Source organism: Ichthyophthirius multifiliis (genome assembly GCF_000220395.1).
Source record: "Ichthyophthirius multifiliis unplaced genomic scaffold scaff_1120509251299, whole genome shotgun sequence".
Taxonomy (NCBI): domain Eukaryota; phylum Ciliophora; class Oligohymenophorea; order Hymenostomatida; genus Ichthyophthirius; species Ichthyophthirius multifiliis.
In genome coordinates, this window is record NW_004086009.1 from 15648 (window position 1) to 31509 (window position 15862).

Here is a 15862-nt window from a genome sequence, read left to right on the forward strand (position 1 = left end):
TTAATAAGAATAATAAGAATAAGAATAAGAATAAGAATAAGAATAAGAATAAGAATAAGAATAATAATAAGAATAAAAATAAGAATAAGAATAAGAATAAGAATAAGAATAAGAATAAAAATAAGAATAAGAATAAGAATAAGAATAAGAATAAGAATAAGAATAAGAATAAGAATAAGAATAAGAATAAGAATAAGAATAAGAATAAGAATAAGAATAAGAATAAGAATAAGAATAAGAATAAGAATAAGAATAAGAATAAGAATAAGAATAAGAATAAGAATAAAAATAAGAATAAGAAAAATAAGAATAAGAATAAAAATAAGAAAAATAAGAATAAGAAAAATAAGAATAAGAAAAATAAGAATAAGAATAAGAATAAAATAATAATCATGAAAATTTGATTGACAAAAATTAAGATAATAAGTTAATTAAAATTGAAGAAGAAGAAGAAATTATATGAATTAAATAAATAAATATTTGTATTTTTTATTTTATATATAAAATAAAAAAAAATTATTGTGATAATATATATTAAAATATTATAATATATATTAAATAAAAAGCTTTTTTTTAATATGATTTCTTTCTATTTCTATTTTTATTTTTAAATATAAAATGATTATATTCTTGTTATTTTAGTCATTTAAATAGTTTCAATTTTATTAAAAATATATATTTATATATATAATATATATAGAAATTTATTGCTATTTTTTATAATTAATATAATAATTTGATTATATTACTATAACTTTTTTATTATTGAAATGTATAAAATAAAATATATAATAAATTTAAATTTCTATTATAAAAATAAATAAAGATTTATAGAATATATTAATATTTTTATTTTTATTGTTATATAAAACAAATATATATTTTTATAAAAAAATTCAAATTTGATATTTTATTTTAAATTGCTTTTATGAACTATTTTTTTTATTTAATACTTTTAATAATATATTATTATTTTTTATCATTTTTCTATATATATTGAATTTTAATACATTTAAAACATATGCTTTTTGTAATATATATTTTTTTAGGCTTTATAATAATTATAAATATAAACAAAATTTTAGCATATAAATATTATTAAGCCTATTAAAATAATTAATTTATTTCAATAAAATAATTAAGAGTTTGTATTTTATCTATATTTACTATTAAATAATTATAATCACTTAAATTTTAGTAAATTTATTTATAATTTAAGTTTTCTATCCAATATTTAAGATAAATAAGTAATTTTATATACGAATTTAATACGATTTTATTTATTTTATAATACAGAAGGATTATTAATAAATACCTATAATTATTAAAACATCTAATAGATTAATAACATTAGCAATATGAGATAAATTAGTTTTATTATATCTAAATATATTTAATATAATCAAATTCTTTTAAACTTATATATTATTTTTATAAATTTTACTTAATATAGAGTCGACTATATTTGATTATATACAGATTTTAATTATTAAAATTTAAATTTTTTCAATTAAATTAATTTTTAAATTATATTTTTTTAAAAAAATTTTATTTAATCTTTACATTACATATGAATCAGGTTTTTTTATATATTCTACTTTTAATTGTATTAATTTATATTAACTGATATATATATTTAATAAAAAAATATATATATATATATATAACATTAGATACTAAATATAATCTATATTTATAATTTTATTAAAATAAAATTAATTTATTTTTAAACTAAACATGTATTATGTTTAGAAACTTTTATTTTATTTTAAGTTTGTAAAATTTTATTTTGTCTTATTAATTCAATTTAATATTCTATTGTTTAATCTTTTTGTGCTTTGCACATATTAGTTTATTGTTTATTTGTTAAATACTACTATTTCATTCATTAAATTATTATTGTATATTATCTCTTATTTGTATCTATTAATTAAATTATATGATTATATTAATTATTGCTATATTTATTTTTATATAATTCTATATTTTCAATATATTAGATTAGGTTATATATAATTCTAATATTTTGTTTTAGTTAAATGTTTATATTAAGAATTTATTTTTACTTTATTAATTTACTCGTTTTTATTTATTATTATTTTTTTAATTTTTTAAATTATAATATTATTATCCTTTTTAATTATCTTATTGTTAAGAATTAGATTAGTTTGTTAATTAATATTTTTTGTTCTATAGATTCATTTTTTAATTATTATTTACTATTCTATAGATTCATTTTCAATCGGTTTATTATTTATTTCAGTACAATATTATTATATGTTTTAGATTTGTAAACATTATATTAATTCTAATTTTTTTATGTGCTTTTTTAAATAATTTATCTATATATAATCTATATTATTTATGCTTTTATTTCATGTCCATATACAGTATCTTATCTTTAATTTTTTTTAAAAAAAAGAAGAATTGCTTATTTTGTCTGTGTAAAATAATTTGGATTTAATATTTCACATAAATACTGTAGAAGAGGAGGGATACAAAGACGAAGGCTTTGTAGAAAATAAATAAAATTAAAATAATAATTGTTATATATAAAATTTTTGTTTGAAATTAAATATTATATTTAAAATGTAAAAAAAATTGAGGTAATAATATTAATTATTAAAAATATAATATATTTAAAAATAGGTTAAATGTATAAATAATAAATAAAAATTTAAATAAAAAGAATTTATTTACTTGCTTTTATAAATAAATTTATTAATTATTTATATATATATATTTGCTTATATATATATACATATATATATATATATATATTTCAATAATTCTTTATGACAAAGGTTTCAATAATCTAAATTGCTTTTGAATATATTTCATGTGATTTGTGTAATTACAAATTTTCTATATTCGCAATTAACCCACAGATTTACAATTTCTATAGGATACCATTATTGTCAAATTTACTTAGAATAAAATAAATAATATCTAAACAAATAAGAATTTCATCAGTTAGTTAAAAATTATTATCGATATACATTTTAATCTTTAATAATAAGCCTTATTCTAATAACCTATCTATTTAACAAAGATCTCCTAATTCACAAATTTTCTTTAAGGCATAAAGTATACATAAATTTAATTCAGTTTCTAGAATATAACAATCAATGAAATTAGTTATTATATAATTATAATTCATGTATTTATTTATTAAATTAAATGATATCTATGTAACCTTTTCGCCTTTTCTTTTACATATTATAAATATTTAGATTAGTTCTTTTATTAGAAGTGTATTACCCATATTTAATATCTGTTCTTTATATTAGCATTTTTAAAGTAGAGTTTAATATATTTTCAAACAAGAATTTAATGTTAGAGTTGAAAATGCTATGTTTCTATTTTATATATATGCCTTTTAATTTATATATAAATATATTTTACTTGCATACTTAAATTAAATTATTTTAAATATTAAATTATAATAAATAGTTTAGCATATTATTTTATTATTCAGTATTATATTATTTACTAAAGTAATTACAAATTAAAAATTATAATATCAAAGCGGATTCTTAAACTATGCATTCATTTTAAGAAGCCAAAAAATCAATAAAAATGGGTAAAGCATCTTTTATATAATCTTATTTACCATTTTCAGGGGTATCATAACATAAATTAAATAATAAACAGCAAGTGTTTTTAAGATCTAAATAGGATTATTTTTAATTTTTAATAATTTAGCAAACAAAACTGATATAATTTTTATTTCTTAAATAATCTTTTTTTCTAAAGTACAAATATCACAAATTTAGGCTAATACTCCGAAAAACTATGTGTATAGTTTTTTATTGAATTAATGTATATATATAAATATAAAAATATAATTTTATACCTAATCTAATACTAATAAAGAGTTTTCAATTTAAATTAAATTTGTAAAACATTCAAGGTTTTATTAATTTTAAATTATTAAAAATTAGAACTCATCTTGTTATTAAAATTATTAAATTAATTCAAAAATTTTAATCTTTATAAAAAATAAATTATAATATAAATATATATATATAAATGATATATATATAATATTATATATATATATATATATATATATATATTTCTATATATATACATATTTATTAATATAATTCATTACATATAAAATATCGTTATAAAATTATTATTATTATTTATATATCAACTATATAATTTTATATATATATAATTTAGTACTTTAAAACTATCTTAAAGTTATTAATATATTTTTTTATTCAATATAATGTTGCATAAATATTACAATCCTTTATTTTCTAAGAAATACTAAATTATTTATTGTTAATAATCTATATTAATTTTTATACAAATATCTTATATTTAATATATATTTACTTTAATTAAAAAAACAAATTATTTAATCAATATCTTAGCTATTTAAATTTTATTATTATTCAATTTATTTTAATACATCTATATATTAATCTAAAGTTAATTTTTAAAATATTGTAATTTCTTAATCAATTTGTGATTTAGCATCTTAAACAAATTAATTTTAGATTGATTATTCTTTTTTATTTAAAAATAATATTTATTATCTGTTTTTTAAAATTGTTTGATTTCGTTCTATATTTTTAAATTAAACAAATAAAATTATATTTTTTTAACTATCTGTTCTTTATTTTTCGGCTATAATTTCTTTAATTGATAATATTTTTTTATAATCTTCTGTTTAAAAAGACATTTTAAAATAATAATAAAATAATTTATTTAATTTTCTAACAAAAACGAATTAAAAAAAAAATTATAAAATATTAAATATAAAAAATAAAATAAAAAAAATAAAATATTATAAGTAATATATATTAAATATATTCTACTAAAAAAAAATATTTAATATATTAATAGCTAATAAAAATATATCCATTTAAATTTCTAAACATTTAACTTGTATAAATTAATACTAATTAAGTAAATTTCCTGTATTTTAATGTTTCAAAAAAATTAATTTGAGAGTCCTTTGTTCTTGCTTAAATGAAAATTCCTGTTTAAATAAAAAAATTGAATAAACCTCATTCATATTTGTCTAATTTTGGAATACAGCCACCTCCTCATTCTTTATTAAATCGAAAATTTTTATATATTAATCATCACTTCATTTCGCAAAAGTAGTTGGCTTCTTCTAACGCATGAATTTGAAATTATTAACCGATCTTTTATGTCCTGTAAATTTATGTTATACTTGAATTAAATCTAAAAAACCGGACAGGAATATGTTTGTATACTAATTCAATAAAAAATCACTTGTATGAGCAATAATGCATAGATTAATTTCTTTAAGAATTATTTAAATCCCATAAAGAAACCATATAATCAGTTGTACACCAGTTATAATTTTTTAATTATTCCAAAAATAATTAAACTGATTAATTAGCCCTAGTATGTCCTAATAATTAAGATCTAGGTTATTTTATTTCAGTATCTATCGTTTTTTTTCTCTCTTAAAATGCGTAAAAATATATAAAAATATTAATTTATATCTTTTTTTTAATTTTAAACTAAAAATTTTATTATCCAAATTACTTAGAGATAGATACTAGTTTAATTTATTATTTTTCTACATTTATAAATTTTAACTATGTGTTCTTAAAAGCATTTATTGAATCTACTACTTTTTCAGATATCGAGTCACAAAAATTCATTAAACCGGATCAATATATTGCTATTAAATAATGTTTAATTTTTTTATTAGTATTCAAACAGACAACACGTTTGTTTTATATATAAAATAATTATTCACTTTTGAGGTGTATTTTATGGTTATGGATATAGGACTTTTTATTTTTTTTACTCTGTCATAGAGTATGTGTTATATTTATTTTTATTCATGTGTTTTGGTATTTATTTATTTTTTTATTTGAAATATTTTTATTGTTGTATTATATATATATATATATATATATATATATATATATATAATATATTTATTTATATATATGTTTTTATTTACTTATTTTTTTTTAATTATATTTAGTTTTTTGTTAATATATATATTAATTATTATTTAATATTATTTTTAATTTATTTTATTCTTTTAATTTTTAATAAATATTTTTTTATTATATTTTAATGATTTTACATTATTTTTATTTTTATTAATTCAATAAAAAAAAATTCATTAATTTTTATATATATATATATATATATCTTTATATATAATAAAAATAAAATTAAGATTCCTTTATTAAAAATATAGTAAAGAAAAAATAAAATAACAAATATAAAAATAAATAAGTAAAAACTAAAGTATTTTAAAAATAATAGTAAAATGCAATAATAATCTCCTGCTACCGATTAAATATTCAAAGAAGAAGGCATAGTATGTCATGCTTACTCCCCTGATGGTCAATACTGTGCTGTATCCTTAAAAAAATCCAATGTAATTGACATATACCGCCTATCCCCTTCCACATACAAGAATATAAACTCTTGGTAATACGAAACAACCCTAAAAGAGCATAAACAGACAATTTCCGATTTATCTTTTTCTATTCAAAATAAGCTATTAAGCGTATCGCATGACAAGTCAGTTTTCGTCTGGAAAAAAAACAACCAAGACTGGGTAAAAGAAGCCGTAGATTGTTAGAATTCTTTAGCTTTTTTGAAATGCACATGGAGTAAAAACGGTAAGAAATTCGCAATAGGAAGTGGTGATCATAAAGTATATATAGGTTATTTTGATAATTTAAATAATTGGTGGTCCACAGTTCCTGTTAAAGGTTAAAAAAGTTCGATTTCTGCTATTTAATTTCATCCATCTGGAAAGGCTATTGGGGTGGGTTGTATGGATAATTAATTATATATATACTCATGTAATTTAAAGGAGAATTATAGGCATATTTTGTAAAATGCTGTGGAGAAAAAATAAGATGTTTAGTAGTTTTAGAAATTATATTAGGATTAATAAAATAATGAGGATAATAATTTCGACGGTAAATTTACCAAATTTGATAGTTGGTTAGAGGAAATATGCATTGTTTCAGCTAATTAAACTTAAGGGTGGGTTGATGCAATTTGCTTTTCGGAAAAAGGGACTGAATGCGTTTTTTCAACACATAGTTCGGCTATTTATTGTATTTAAATTGATGAAAAAAACGGAGAATGTGTAATTAATTAAAAAGCACTTTTATTGAAGGAATTACCAGTTTCCTAAATCGTATTTAAAAATGAAAGAGAAATAGTATGTGGTACTTTTGATGGATAGATACTACTTATTTAAGTTAATTAAGATGGAAGTCTTTCCTATATTAAAAATGTGGCAGCTGGAAATGAATAAAAAGGGCTTGATTTGGTTAAGGGAAATGTAGGGAATGTCGCAAATATGTTCGAGAAAAAAAATTTTGGACTGGGAAATGTTTAAAGTGATAAAAAATTGAAAAGTAATTTATTAGGGCATACTAATGCCGTAGTTTGTTTGAAATAATATTTAGGAGATAAAGGATTTGTAGTTAGTTCAAATGATATTAATGGGAATTTATTTTTTTGGAGTTTTTGATTATTTTTTAATTGTTATTATTATTTTATGTATTTTTTATTATTTTTATTTTATTAGGTAATATTTTTTTAATTTTTATTAAATTTTTTATATTTTAATATTTATTTTTATAAGAACTTTTTATATATATTGTCTATTAATAGTCTAATTATAATTAAATCATGAAATATATAATATAGAATTTTTTTTTTTATATTAAATTTGTATTTTATATAATTAAAATATTATATTAAATAATAAGGGAATTAACATTTTTTAAATATTACATTTTTTTATATGTTTATTTTTTAAAAATTAAAAAGGAAAATTATAAACTCTATTTTTTTCATTTTTTTTTTTTAAATAATAAATAATTAAAGCATATTAAATAAATTATCATTATAAAAAATAAACATTTAATTAATAATATTTTTTAGTAATTATTAATTTTTTTTTTTAAAAAAAATCATATTTATATATATATATAAATATATACATAAAATCTCATGTTTTTTATATATTCAAATATTATCTTTATGATTTAATATTGCTTATTATGATTATTTTGATTCTTCTAAAGACGATTTTGAATATTCTGTGTTTTCGTTCCATTAATACTATCCATCAATCCATAATCCTTAAATAGTTTAATTATTTTTTTAAATTAAGATTCCTTCACCATTCATTTACCCTTTTTTCCAATTTCCTTTATAAATATTTTCATTTTCCCAAAAAAACTCACCATATCCATCAAATAAGTCTTCATAAAAATTTCCTTTAATTTTTATTTATTTAAATTTTGTTTTTTTTTAAAAAAAAACCAATATATTTTTTTCCATTTAAAAAAAGTAATTATCCCTAACCATTCATTTTATTATTAAGCCATTCTCCTTAATATTGTTTCCCGTTTTACCAAATACATTTTCCTTAACCATTGATAGATCCATTTTTAAAACTTCCTTCATATACATAATTATCATTAACAATATAAATACCTTGTCCATTCATTTAATTGTCAATAAATTCTCCTTTATATTAAAATCCTTTTTAAGTAGTAAAACAACCATATCCATTTTTTTCTCCTTATTTCCTTTTAAAAATAATATATATATATAAATATATATATATATATATTTATATATATATATAAAATTATTTATATTTACATATATAAATATTTTATTTTTATATATATTTTTATTTAAATTTACATATCTCCTTCAAAAACATCTCCATTTTATTTTTATAATAACATTTCCCATTAGGTTTTCCATCTATAAATGTTCCTTTTATATAATTAAAATTATCATCAATAAATAATCCTTATCCTTCGTATTATCCTTCCTTAAAAAATCCTTAGTAAAAACTTCCATCATTACAAAATACAGTTCCGAATCCTTATAATTAATTATTTTATATTTATCCAATATAAATATCATTATTTAAAGTAGTTAAAATTTAAAAATTTTAACTAGTGTATTAATCATAGTCTATATTTTATATTTTAATTTCTTCATTTATAAAATTTGATTAAAGTTATTTAATTTGTTCGCTTATTTAATTTATTTATTATTGTTTTTATTTTATTGTCTAGCTTTTAATTATTGGGTTTTAGTTTTGTTAATGTGTAATACTAATACTATTATTATTTTCTTAGTTTTGTTTTTATAGTTATTTATTGTTTTATTTTTTTTCTATTTCTGAGTTATTTTTTGAATCTGAAAATTCGTCTACTTCTTCTTGTTAGTCTTTTTGGAAATTAGATTCACTGTTTTATTATTATTTATTTTTTTATTTAATTAATCACTACTATCTATACTTTATTAGATATTAGCATCTTAAGTATGTTTAAATTGGAAATCTTCTAAAAATATGGTTTAATTATTTTCTTTTCGTTTTGTTTAAGTGCAATTAGAGCAACATTAATTTCCCATATAATATTATGGAAATTATAATTAAATAAAAATTTAATAAACAAATTTCGTTTTTTTTTTAATATTATTATTAATTCAATTTAATATTTTATTTTTAATTATTTTATAAAGTTTATTTTAAGTATGTTTAATATTGGAAATCTTCTAAAAATATGGTTTAATTATTTTCTTTTCGTTTTGTTTAAGTGCAATTAGAGCAACATTAATTTCCCATATAATATTATGGAAATTATAATTAAATAAAAATTTAATAAACAAATTTCGTTTTTTTTTTTAATATTATTATTAATTCAATTTAATATTTTATTTTTAATTATTTTATAAAGTTTATTTTAAATTTTTTTGTTAATAATAAAATATTTGTTTTTTATTATTTTTAATTTTTTGTATTAATTTAAATTATTATATGAGAAAAAAAAAAATTATTTTATTTTAAAAAATAATAGAAAAAAAGTTAAATTATCAAATACATATTTAAAAAATGGAAAAATTTATTTATTGAGTTAAGAATATTTTAAAATTTAAATATATAATTATTAAATATTTATTTTTAATTATATTTAATAATATTTATTTAAAGAAAATATATACACTAAAAAAGTATTGAATAATTTTAATTTTAGTAATATGATTTTATATAATAGTTTTATTTTTTTATTTTATTAATTTTCTTTTACATTAAAATAAAAAAATTAAAATAAAAATTCTTCGTTGTGTTATAGAAAATTAAAGCTTTTTATTTTTTTAAAACTTACAATTAAAAAAAATATATATATACTTTGAATACATTAAATGTATAATAAAAAAAAACTAATGGGTAATTTTAATAATTATATGTTAAAAAAATAAAAACATATATATAAATATTAAAAATAAAAACAAAATAAATATAGAAACATTAATTTATAATTAATATTATTTTTTAATAAAAAACTAAAAATAAAAAAAACTAATAAATAAAATTTAAGTTATCTCTAAAAGAATATAATTAATATTTTTACTTTTTTACTTAAACTATACTAAATAATTTAAGCAGCTAATTCACCCTTATAATTATGATAAAAGAATTATAATTTCGTGAATTTGATATTAAAAATAAATGGTTAAAAGGTAATTGAAATATATATTTATTTTACTTTAAAATAAAATTATATGAATAAAAATAGGTAATGAATACGCTGAAATGCTCCTAAATAAAGAAAAATATTGTAGTCTTTATAATTTTGAGACATTTTCTTAAAAAACGCATCCTTAAAATATTTATATGGAACCTTAGAGTAAAAGAAAAATATATATTAATATATATAATTATATATATGTTTTTTTTATTTGCTTTTTTAAAAAAAATAAAAATAAAAATAAAAAAACACTCTAATTTAATTTTAAAAATAATTTTTTAAATATATTTTTTTTTTTTTACATAAATATATTAATTTTTATAAAAAATAATAGATGGACAAATATATTATGTAGAAGGAAATTGTATAGGTTCATAATTTGGTTTTCCCCGTATAAATATTAAAAAAAATATAGATGGTAATAATTTAATATATATATAAAATTATATTTATGAATGTTAAAAATTAATATATATTTTAAATTTTGAAAAATAAAATAAAAAAATATTTAATTAAATTATTTAAAAGGAAAAAAATGAACTTTACAACTAATTTACCTAAAAATAATCCTTTAGTAACTTATATTGTTGCATCAGCCGAAAAATGTTAAAAAAAATAATAATAATAAGATGATTTTGTTTATAGAATGCATGCAGTTATTCTATATAAAAATAACGATTAATAAACAGTAAGTTATATATTATGTCATATAAGAAAATTAAATAATAAAGAAAGTGTTGAATAAAATAAAAATAATAAAGAATAAAAAAAAACATAACAAAAGAAAAAATAAATAAAAAATAATAGATTAATAATTTTCAAAATTTTTCTGATTAATCTTAATCTACTTAAAATTAATAATAATATAATAATTAAAATATGAATAATTATAAGAATACTTAAAGTTAATTTATGTAAAATTTAAATTAAGATAATGTATTAAAATAAGGATTAAATATTAAAAATATTAATCATTATAAATAAATGAATAAATAAAGATTTAATATTTTTAAAAATAATAAAAATAAAGAATTATTAATAGAATAAACATTGACTAAAAATAATAAAGTTGATTATATGGAGCTTTTCAATTAGTTAGTTTGAATTTATAAGTTAATAATAAAATTCTTTTTTACTATTAGAATATTTAAAAAATATTCGAAATTAGAAATTATATAAAAATTGTAGATAGAATAGTTATTTTATTTTCCTTATATAAATTTATATATAAAATAATTTTTCCATAATTATAAAAATGTTAATAAATATATAAAATTATGTATTAAAATATTTGTTATTTAGTAAATAAAACTTAAATATATATACATATTAAATAAAAATTTAAATAATTTTATTGAGTTTATTTTAATTTATATATAAAAAAAATATTTAAATTTTATTTATTAATTAGTATATATCAATATTATTAAAATTAAAAATAATACAAGACAATATATATAAAACATAATAAAAATTAATGTTATAAATATATAAAAATAAATGGATATTAATTTATAAAAAAAATTGAAGGACTATATGTAAATAAAACTATAAGAAAAGTTTATTATAAACGAAAAAATACACATCGAATTAATAAAAACTGAACATAAATAACTATTACTGAATTCCATATTAAAAAACAGAGAATTTTTATAAAAAAAACGCCTTCAATAATCCATATAAACTCATTAGATGAATCTTAATAATTTATTTAATTCTTACAATAATGCCATGATGATAAAACAAAATTAGCTTATTTAATTTTCGATTCAAATTCAAATATTGTTATAGGATGTGTTTCTTATTAAATTATTGATTTAGGAAAACTTTAAGGAGAAATTGGATATTGGCTTGACGAGGAATATAATGGTAAAGGAATAATGACTTAATGTGTAAAAAATTTAATTTAATATGGATTTGAAACTTTTGATTTGAAAAAAATAATAATTAAAACGGAAGTAAGTAATATAAAAAGTGCAAATATTCCAATTAGATTAGGATTTTTTCTAGATAAAATATAAAAAATATTTCATGAATAATTCAATAAAAAAATTGAAATAAAAAAATATATATTATTAAGATATTAAATATAAAAATAATAAAAATATTGAATAATTTATTAAAATATTTAAATAATTAATTACTAAAAAAATTATATATATTTATATATATATATATATATACATATTTATAAATACATATATTTATATACATAAAAAATTTTAGGAAAATAAAATTTGTATTAGTTTTATATTAGTATAAATATATTTTTTTTTTCATGATTATTCTATTTAAAATTTTTTATTATTTTAAATCTATAATTATTATGTATCAATATTTTAATTTGTATTTAAAGATTAATGATATTTGCTATTAATTTATTTTGAATGAATTTAAAGATTAAAATTATAACCAGAAAATAAATCTAATAATAAAAAAATAATATAATTAATACATATAAAAATAAAATTAATTATCATTAATTATATAAAAAATTATATAAATATATGATTACATATTTTTATTTTCATATAAATGTAGTTATATTTTATATTTAAATTATTTTTATATATATATATATATAATTATATATATATATATATATATATTTATATATATATGATTTTATAAGAACTATTTTATTTACTTTATACACTATTTTTTCTTAAAAGTATAGAATTTTATTATATTAATTCTTCGTTAGAATCAATTCCATCTTCAGAAATTTACTATATATATTCATAATTTTCTTCTATAGGCTTATTACAAATTATATATTATTATATAATTTAAAATTTTTATTATAAATAGATATTTAACATATATTAATATTTATTTATATAAATACTATTGGAATAAAAGGTGCTTATAATTTTTTATTTATTAATTATTCCCAATTAAAGTTTTTAAACCATGGATGATTCTTTACTTACTATGGTCCATTAAAACCTAATCTATTGTTTGGTTTTCTTTAAATACACTTTTTAATTATATATCAATTTATAAACAAAAAAATTTATTATAATTTTATATTATTTTTAAAAAAAATACTTTATTAATAAAATCAGCAGCCTCTTTAGAATATCCGTAAGGAATTTCATGTTATTTTATTTATACTTATTTTGATAAAATTTAATCTTTTATTTCTTTTCTATTTCTACCTTAATAAGGTCTCTATATTTTTTATTATTAAAAAAAATTCATATAAATACCTTTCCAATCATAAATTCATAAGCAATAACACCTAAAGCAAAATAATCAACTGCGATTCCATGATTTTGTCTACACATAACTTCAGGAGCCATATATCCTGGAGTTCCAGACGTGTTTTATGCATTATCTTCACAACAAACTCTTGCAACTCCCAAATCTGTTAACTTTATATATCCATCTATATCAAGAACTAGATTTTCAGGTTTTACATCTCTATGAATAACATTATTATTGTGTAAATATTCTAATGCTAATATAATACAGCATAAAAAAAATTCTAATATTTTAATTTTTTGTTTAATAAAAATATTAATAATGATTATATTCACTTGTTTAATTTTCACTAAATCGCCTATGTTTAACTAAATGAAATCTTAAGTCACCTCCATTTACTAAATCCATTAATAGATAAAGATTTTCTCTATCTTAAAATGCATAATTCATATTTACTAAAAATCTATTAAATATATATATTTATTTTAATAAAATAAATATTTATAGTTACGGGTGTTTTAAGTAACAGAGTAAATTTCTTTCATTCATAACAGAGTTAACACTTCTTTTTGTTATGATTCTATTTTTTATTAAAAATATATTAAATTTAGAAATAAAAAAACTTTGATTTAAGCATTTCTTTCATGGCATAAATTTATTTAGTTTTCTTATTTTCTACTCTCCAAACCTGTAATTATTGTTTATTGTAATATATAAAAAACTGTAAACCAAAAAATGTATGTTAAATATAAATATATATAAATAATAAAATGACTAGCAATTTAAATATATTTAATCAATATATATATATATATATATATATATATATAATTATTATATATATATTTTTTTTATATAAAAAAAAAATATAATATTTTAAATAAACATATATTTATTTTATATTATTATTACTTTTCCAAATCCTCCTTTACCAATAACATACTAATAATTAAACATATTTTTATTAATATTATCTTTTTATATATTTATATAACTAATAAATTTAATTAATACTTATATAATTGTTTGTATCTTTTGTATTTTCTTAACTCTAATTCATATTTGAATTATTATTTAAAAAATTTAATGTATTAAAATTTGCATTATTATTATTATTTTTGTAAATGGGTTAACTATTATTATTATTTATATAATTATTATTAATATTAATATTATTATTATTATTATTATTATTATTATTATTTTTATTATTATTATTATTTATTTATTTTTTTTATAATTAATTTTTCATTTCTTATATTGAATTATTAATTTTTTAAAATACCTCCTATTTATCTTTTAATAATTAGTTTTAATTAAATAATTATATACTATTTTATTTTTTAATTATTAAATTTTATTCTGATCCTATTATATTCTTTTCATTTAATATATTTCCTTAAGAGCATCTACTATTACTCTTCTTTTAAAAATATTAAAAATTACTGCCTTAATAATTTTTAGGAGAAGGTAATAAACTTTAATAAGACAAATTTCTTGAAACATTTGCGGTTTATACTTAATTTATATTTACCTTTTATAAATTTAATAAATATAAATTATAGAAAATATAGAATTTAAATTTTATAATTTGTTTTGTTATTATCTTTAAATTAAATGGTTTAAAATATTTATTTTTATAAATTTAGGTTTAAATAATTTTGTCTTTAAATATATATATATTTTAATTTTTATTTTTTTATACTTTTTACTGTAATTATTTAGAGATATTGGATGTTTTATTCTTTAAAACCATTGATGGTTGCTTGTGTAAAAATACTTAAGCAAGTTAAATTATTTTTTAAGTACTTTTGAAATTGGAATTGAATTTTTAAAATTTATTATTATTATTATTGTTAAATTTATTATTATTATTATTATTATTATTATTATTATTATTATTATTATTATGATTATGATTATTATGATTATGATTATTTTATACTATTATTTTAATTATTGGCTAATTTTTCTTTATTTCTGTTTTGACTTAAATTTTTATAATTCCTTATTTTTTCGTTATTTTAATTCATTTTTTTTTCAAATTTTTTTTTATTTAATTTAAAATAACTATATTTTTTTTTTCTTTATTTCTTTATTTGAATTTTTATATA

The 15862-nt window shown here is 14.9% G+C and overlaps 4 protein-coding genes across 4 annotated transcripts, besides 39 other annotated features; 2 read left to right on the top strand and 2 right to left on the bottom strand. All coding sequences in view use genetic code 6, as the record gives it.

Annotated features, from left to right (window-relative positions):
• Positions 1-387: part of a microsatellite that runs on past the window's edge.
• Positions 388-1496: 1109 nt separating this feature from the next.
• Positions 1497-1556: a microsatellite.
• A 615-nt stretch (positions 1557-2171) lies between these two features.
• Positions 2172-2239: a microsatellite.
• Positions 2240-2611: 372 nt separating this feature from the next.
• Positions 2612-2648: a microsatellite.
• An 82-nt stretch (positions 2649-2730) lies between these two features.
• Positions 2731-2781: a microsatellite.
• A 636-nt stretch (positions 2782-3417) lies between these two features.
• Positions 3418-3452: a microsatellite.
• Positions 3453-4008: 556 nt separating this feature from the next.
• Positions 4009-4097: a microsatellite.
• Positions 4098-4748: 651 nt separating this feature from the next.
• Positions 4749-4805: a microsatellite.
• Positions 4756-4805: a microsatellite.
• Positions 4806-5895: 1090 nt separating this feature from the next.
• Positions 5896-5953: a microsatellite.
• Positions 5939-6007: a microsatellite.
• Positions 6008-6283: 276 nt separating this feature from the next.
• IMG5_177920 (hypothetical protein) lies at positions 6284-6930 on the top strand (the record flags this gene model as incomplete). The annotated part of the gene is made up of 2 exons (XM_004027628.1): positions 6284-6686; positions 6914-6930. The coding sequence occupies 2 exons, from the start codon at positions 6284-6286 to the stop codon at positions 6928-6930; spliced, it is 420 nt and encodes a 139-aa protein (XP_004027677.1).
• Positions 6931-7503: 573 nt separating this feature from the next.
• Positions 7504-7557: a microsatellite.
• Positions 7558-7906: 349 nt separating this feature from the next.
• Positions 7907-7943: a microsatellite.
• Positions 7944-8010: 67 nt separating this feature from the next.
• On the bottom strand, positions 8011-8744 carry IMG5_177930 (hypothetical protein; the record flags this gene model as incomplete). The annotated part of the gene is made up of 3 exons (XM_004027629.1): positions 8011-8264; positions 8311-8579; positions 8701-8744. 3 exons carry the CDS (start codon positions 8742-8744, stop codon positions 8011-8013), a joined length of 567 nt encoding a protein of 188 aa, XP_004027678.1.
• Positions 8587-8651: a microsatellite.
• Positions 8592-8638: a microsatellite.
• Positions 8659-8692: a microsatellite.
• Positions 8745-9327: 583 nt separating the features above from the next.
• Positions 9328-9759: a microsatellite.
• Positions 9760-10100: 341 nt separating this feature from the next.
• Positions 10101-10127: a microsatellite.
• A 109-nt stretch (positions 10128-10236) lies between these two features.
• On the top strand, positions 10237-11080 carry IMG5_177940 (hypothetical protein; the record flags this gene model as incomplete). The annotated part of the gene is made up of 4 exons (XM_004027630.1): positions 10237-10240; positions 10590-10700; positions 10876-10959; positions 11070-11080. 4 exons carry the CDS (start codon positions 10237-10239, stop codon positions 11078-11080), a joined length of 210 nt encoding a protein of 69 aa, XP_004027679.1.
• Positions 10351-10385: a microsatellite.
• Positions 10979-11040: a microsatellite.
• A 200-nt stretch (positions 11081-11280) lies between the features above and the next one.
• Positions 11281-11335: a microsatellite.
• Positions 11336-11359: 24 nt separating this feature from the next.
• IMG5_177950 (protein kinase domain protein) lies at positions 11360-15504 on the bottom strand (the record flags this gene model as incomplete). The annotated part of the gene is made up of 12 exons (XM_004027631.1): positions 11360-11385; positions 13189-13300; positions 13390-13521; positions 13593-13715; positions 13754-14031; positions 14084-14211; positions 14260-14328; positions 14372-14436; positions 14661-14690; positions 15034-15044; positions 15195-15282; positions 15454-15504. The coding sequence occupies 12 exons, from the start codon at positions 15502-15504 to the stop codon at positions 11360-11362; spliced, it is 1113 nt and encodes a 370-aa protein (XP_004027680.1).
• Positions 12009-12066: a microsatellite.
• Positions 12627-12684: a microsatellite.
• Positions 12695-12752: a microsatellite.
• Positions 12698-12756: a microsatellite.
• Positions 12958-12995: a microsatellite.
• Positions 12958-13017: a microsatellite.
• Positions 13084-13162: a microsatellite.
• Positions 13084-13171: a microsatellite.
• Positions 13108-13162: a microsatellite.
• Positions 14535-14594: a microsatellite.
• Positions 14548-14594: a microsatellite.
• Positions 14551-14593: a microsatellite.
• Positions 14883-14970: a microsatellite.
• Positions 14883-14995: a microsatellite.
• Positions 14887-14991: a microsatellite.
• Positions 14919-14986: a microsatellite.
• Positions 15287-15329: a microsatellite.
• Positions 15505-15586: 82 nt separating the features above from the next.
• Positions 15587-15709: a microsatellite.
• The last annotated feature ends 153 nt before the right edge of the window (positions 15710-15862 follow it).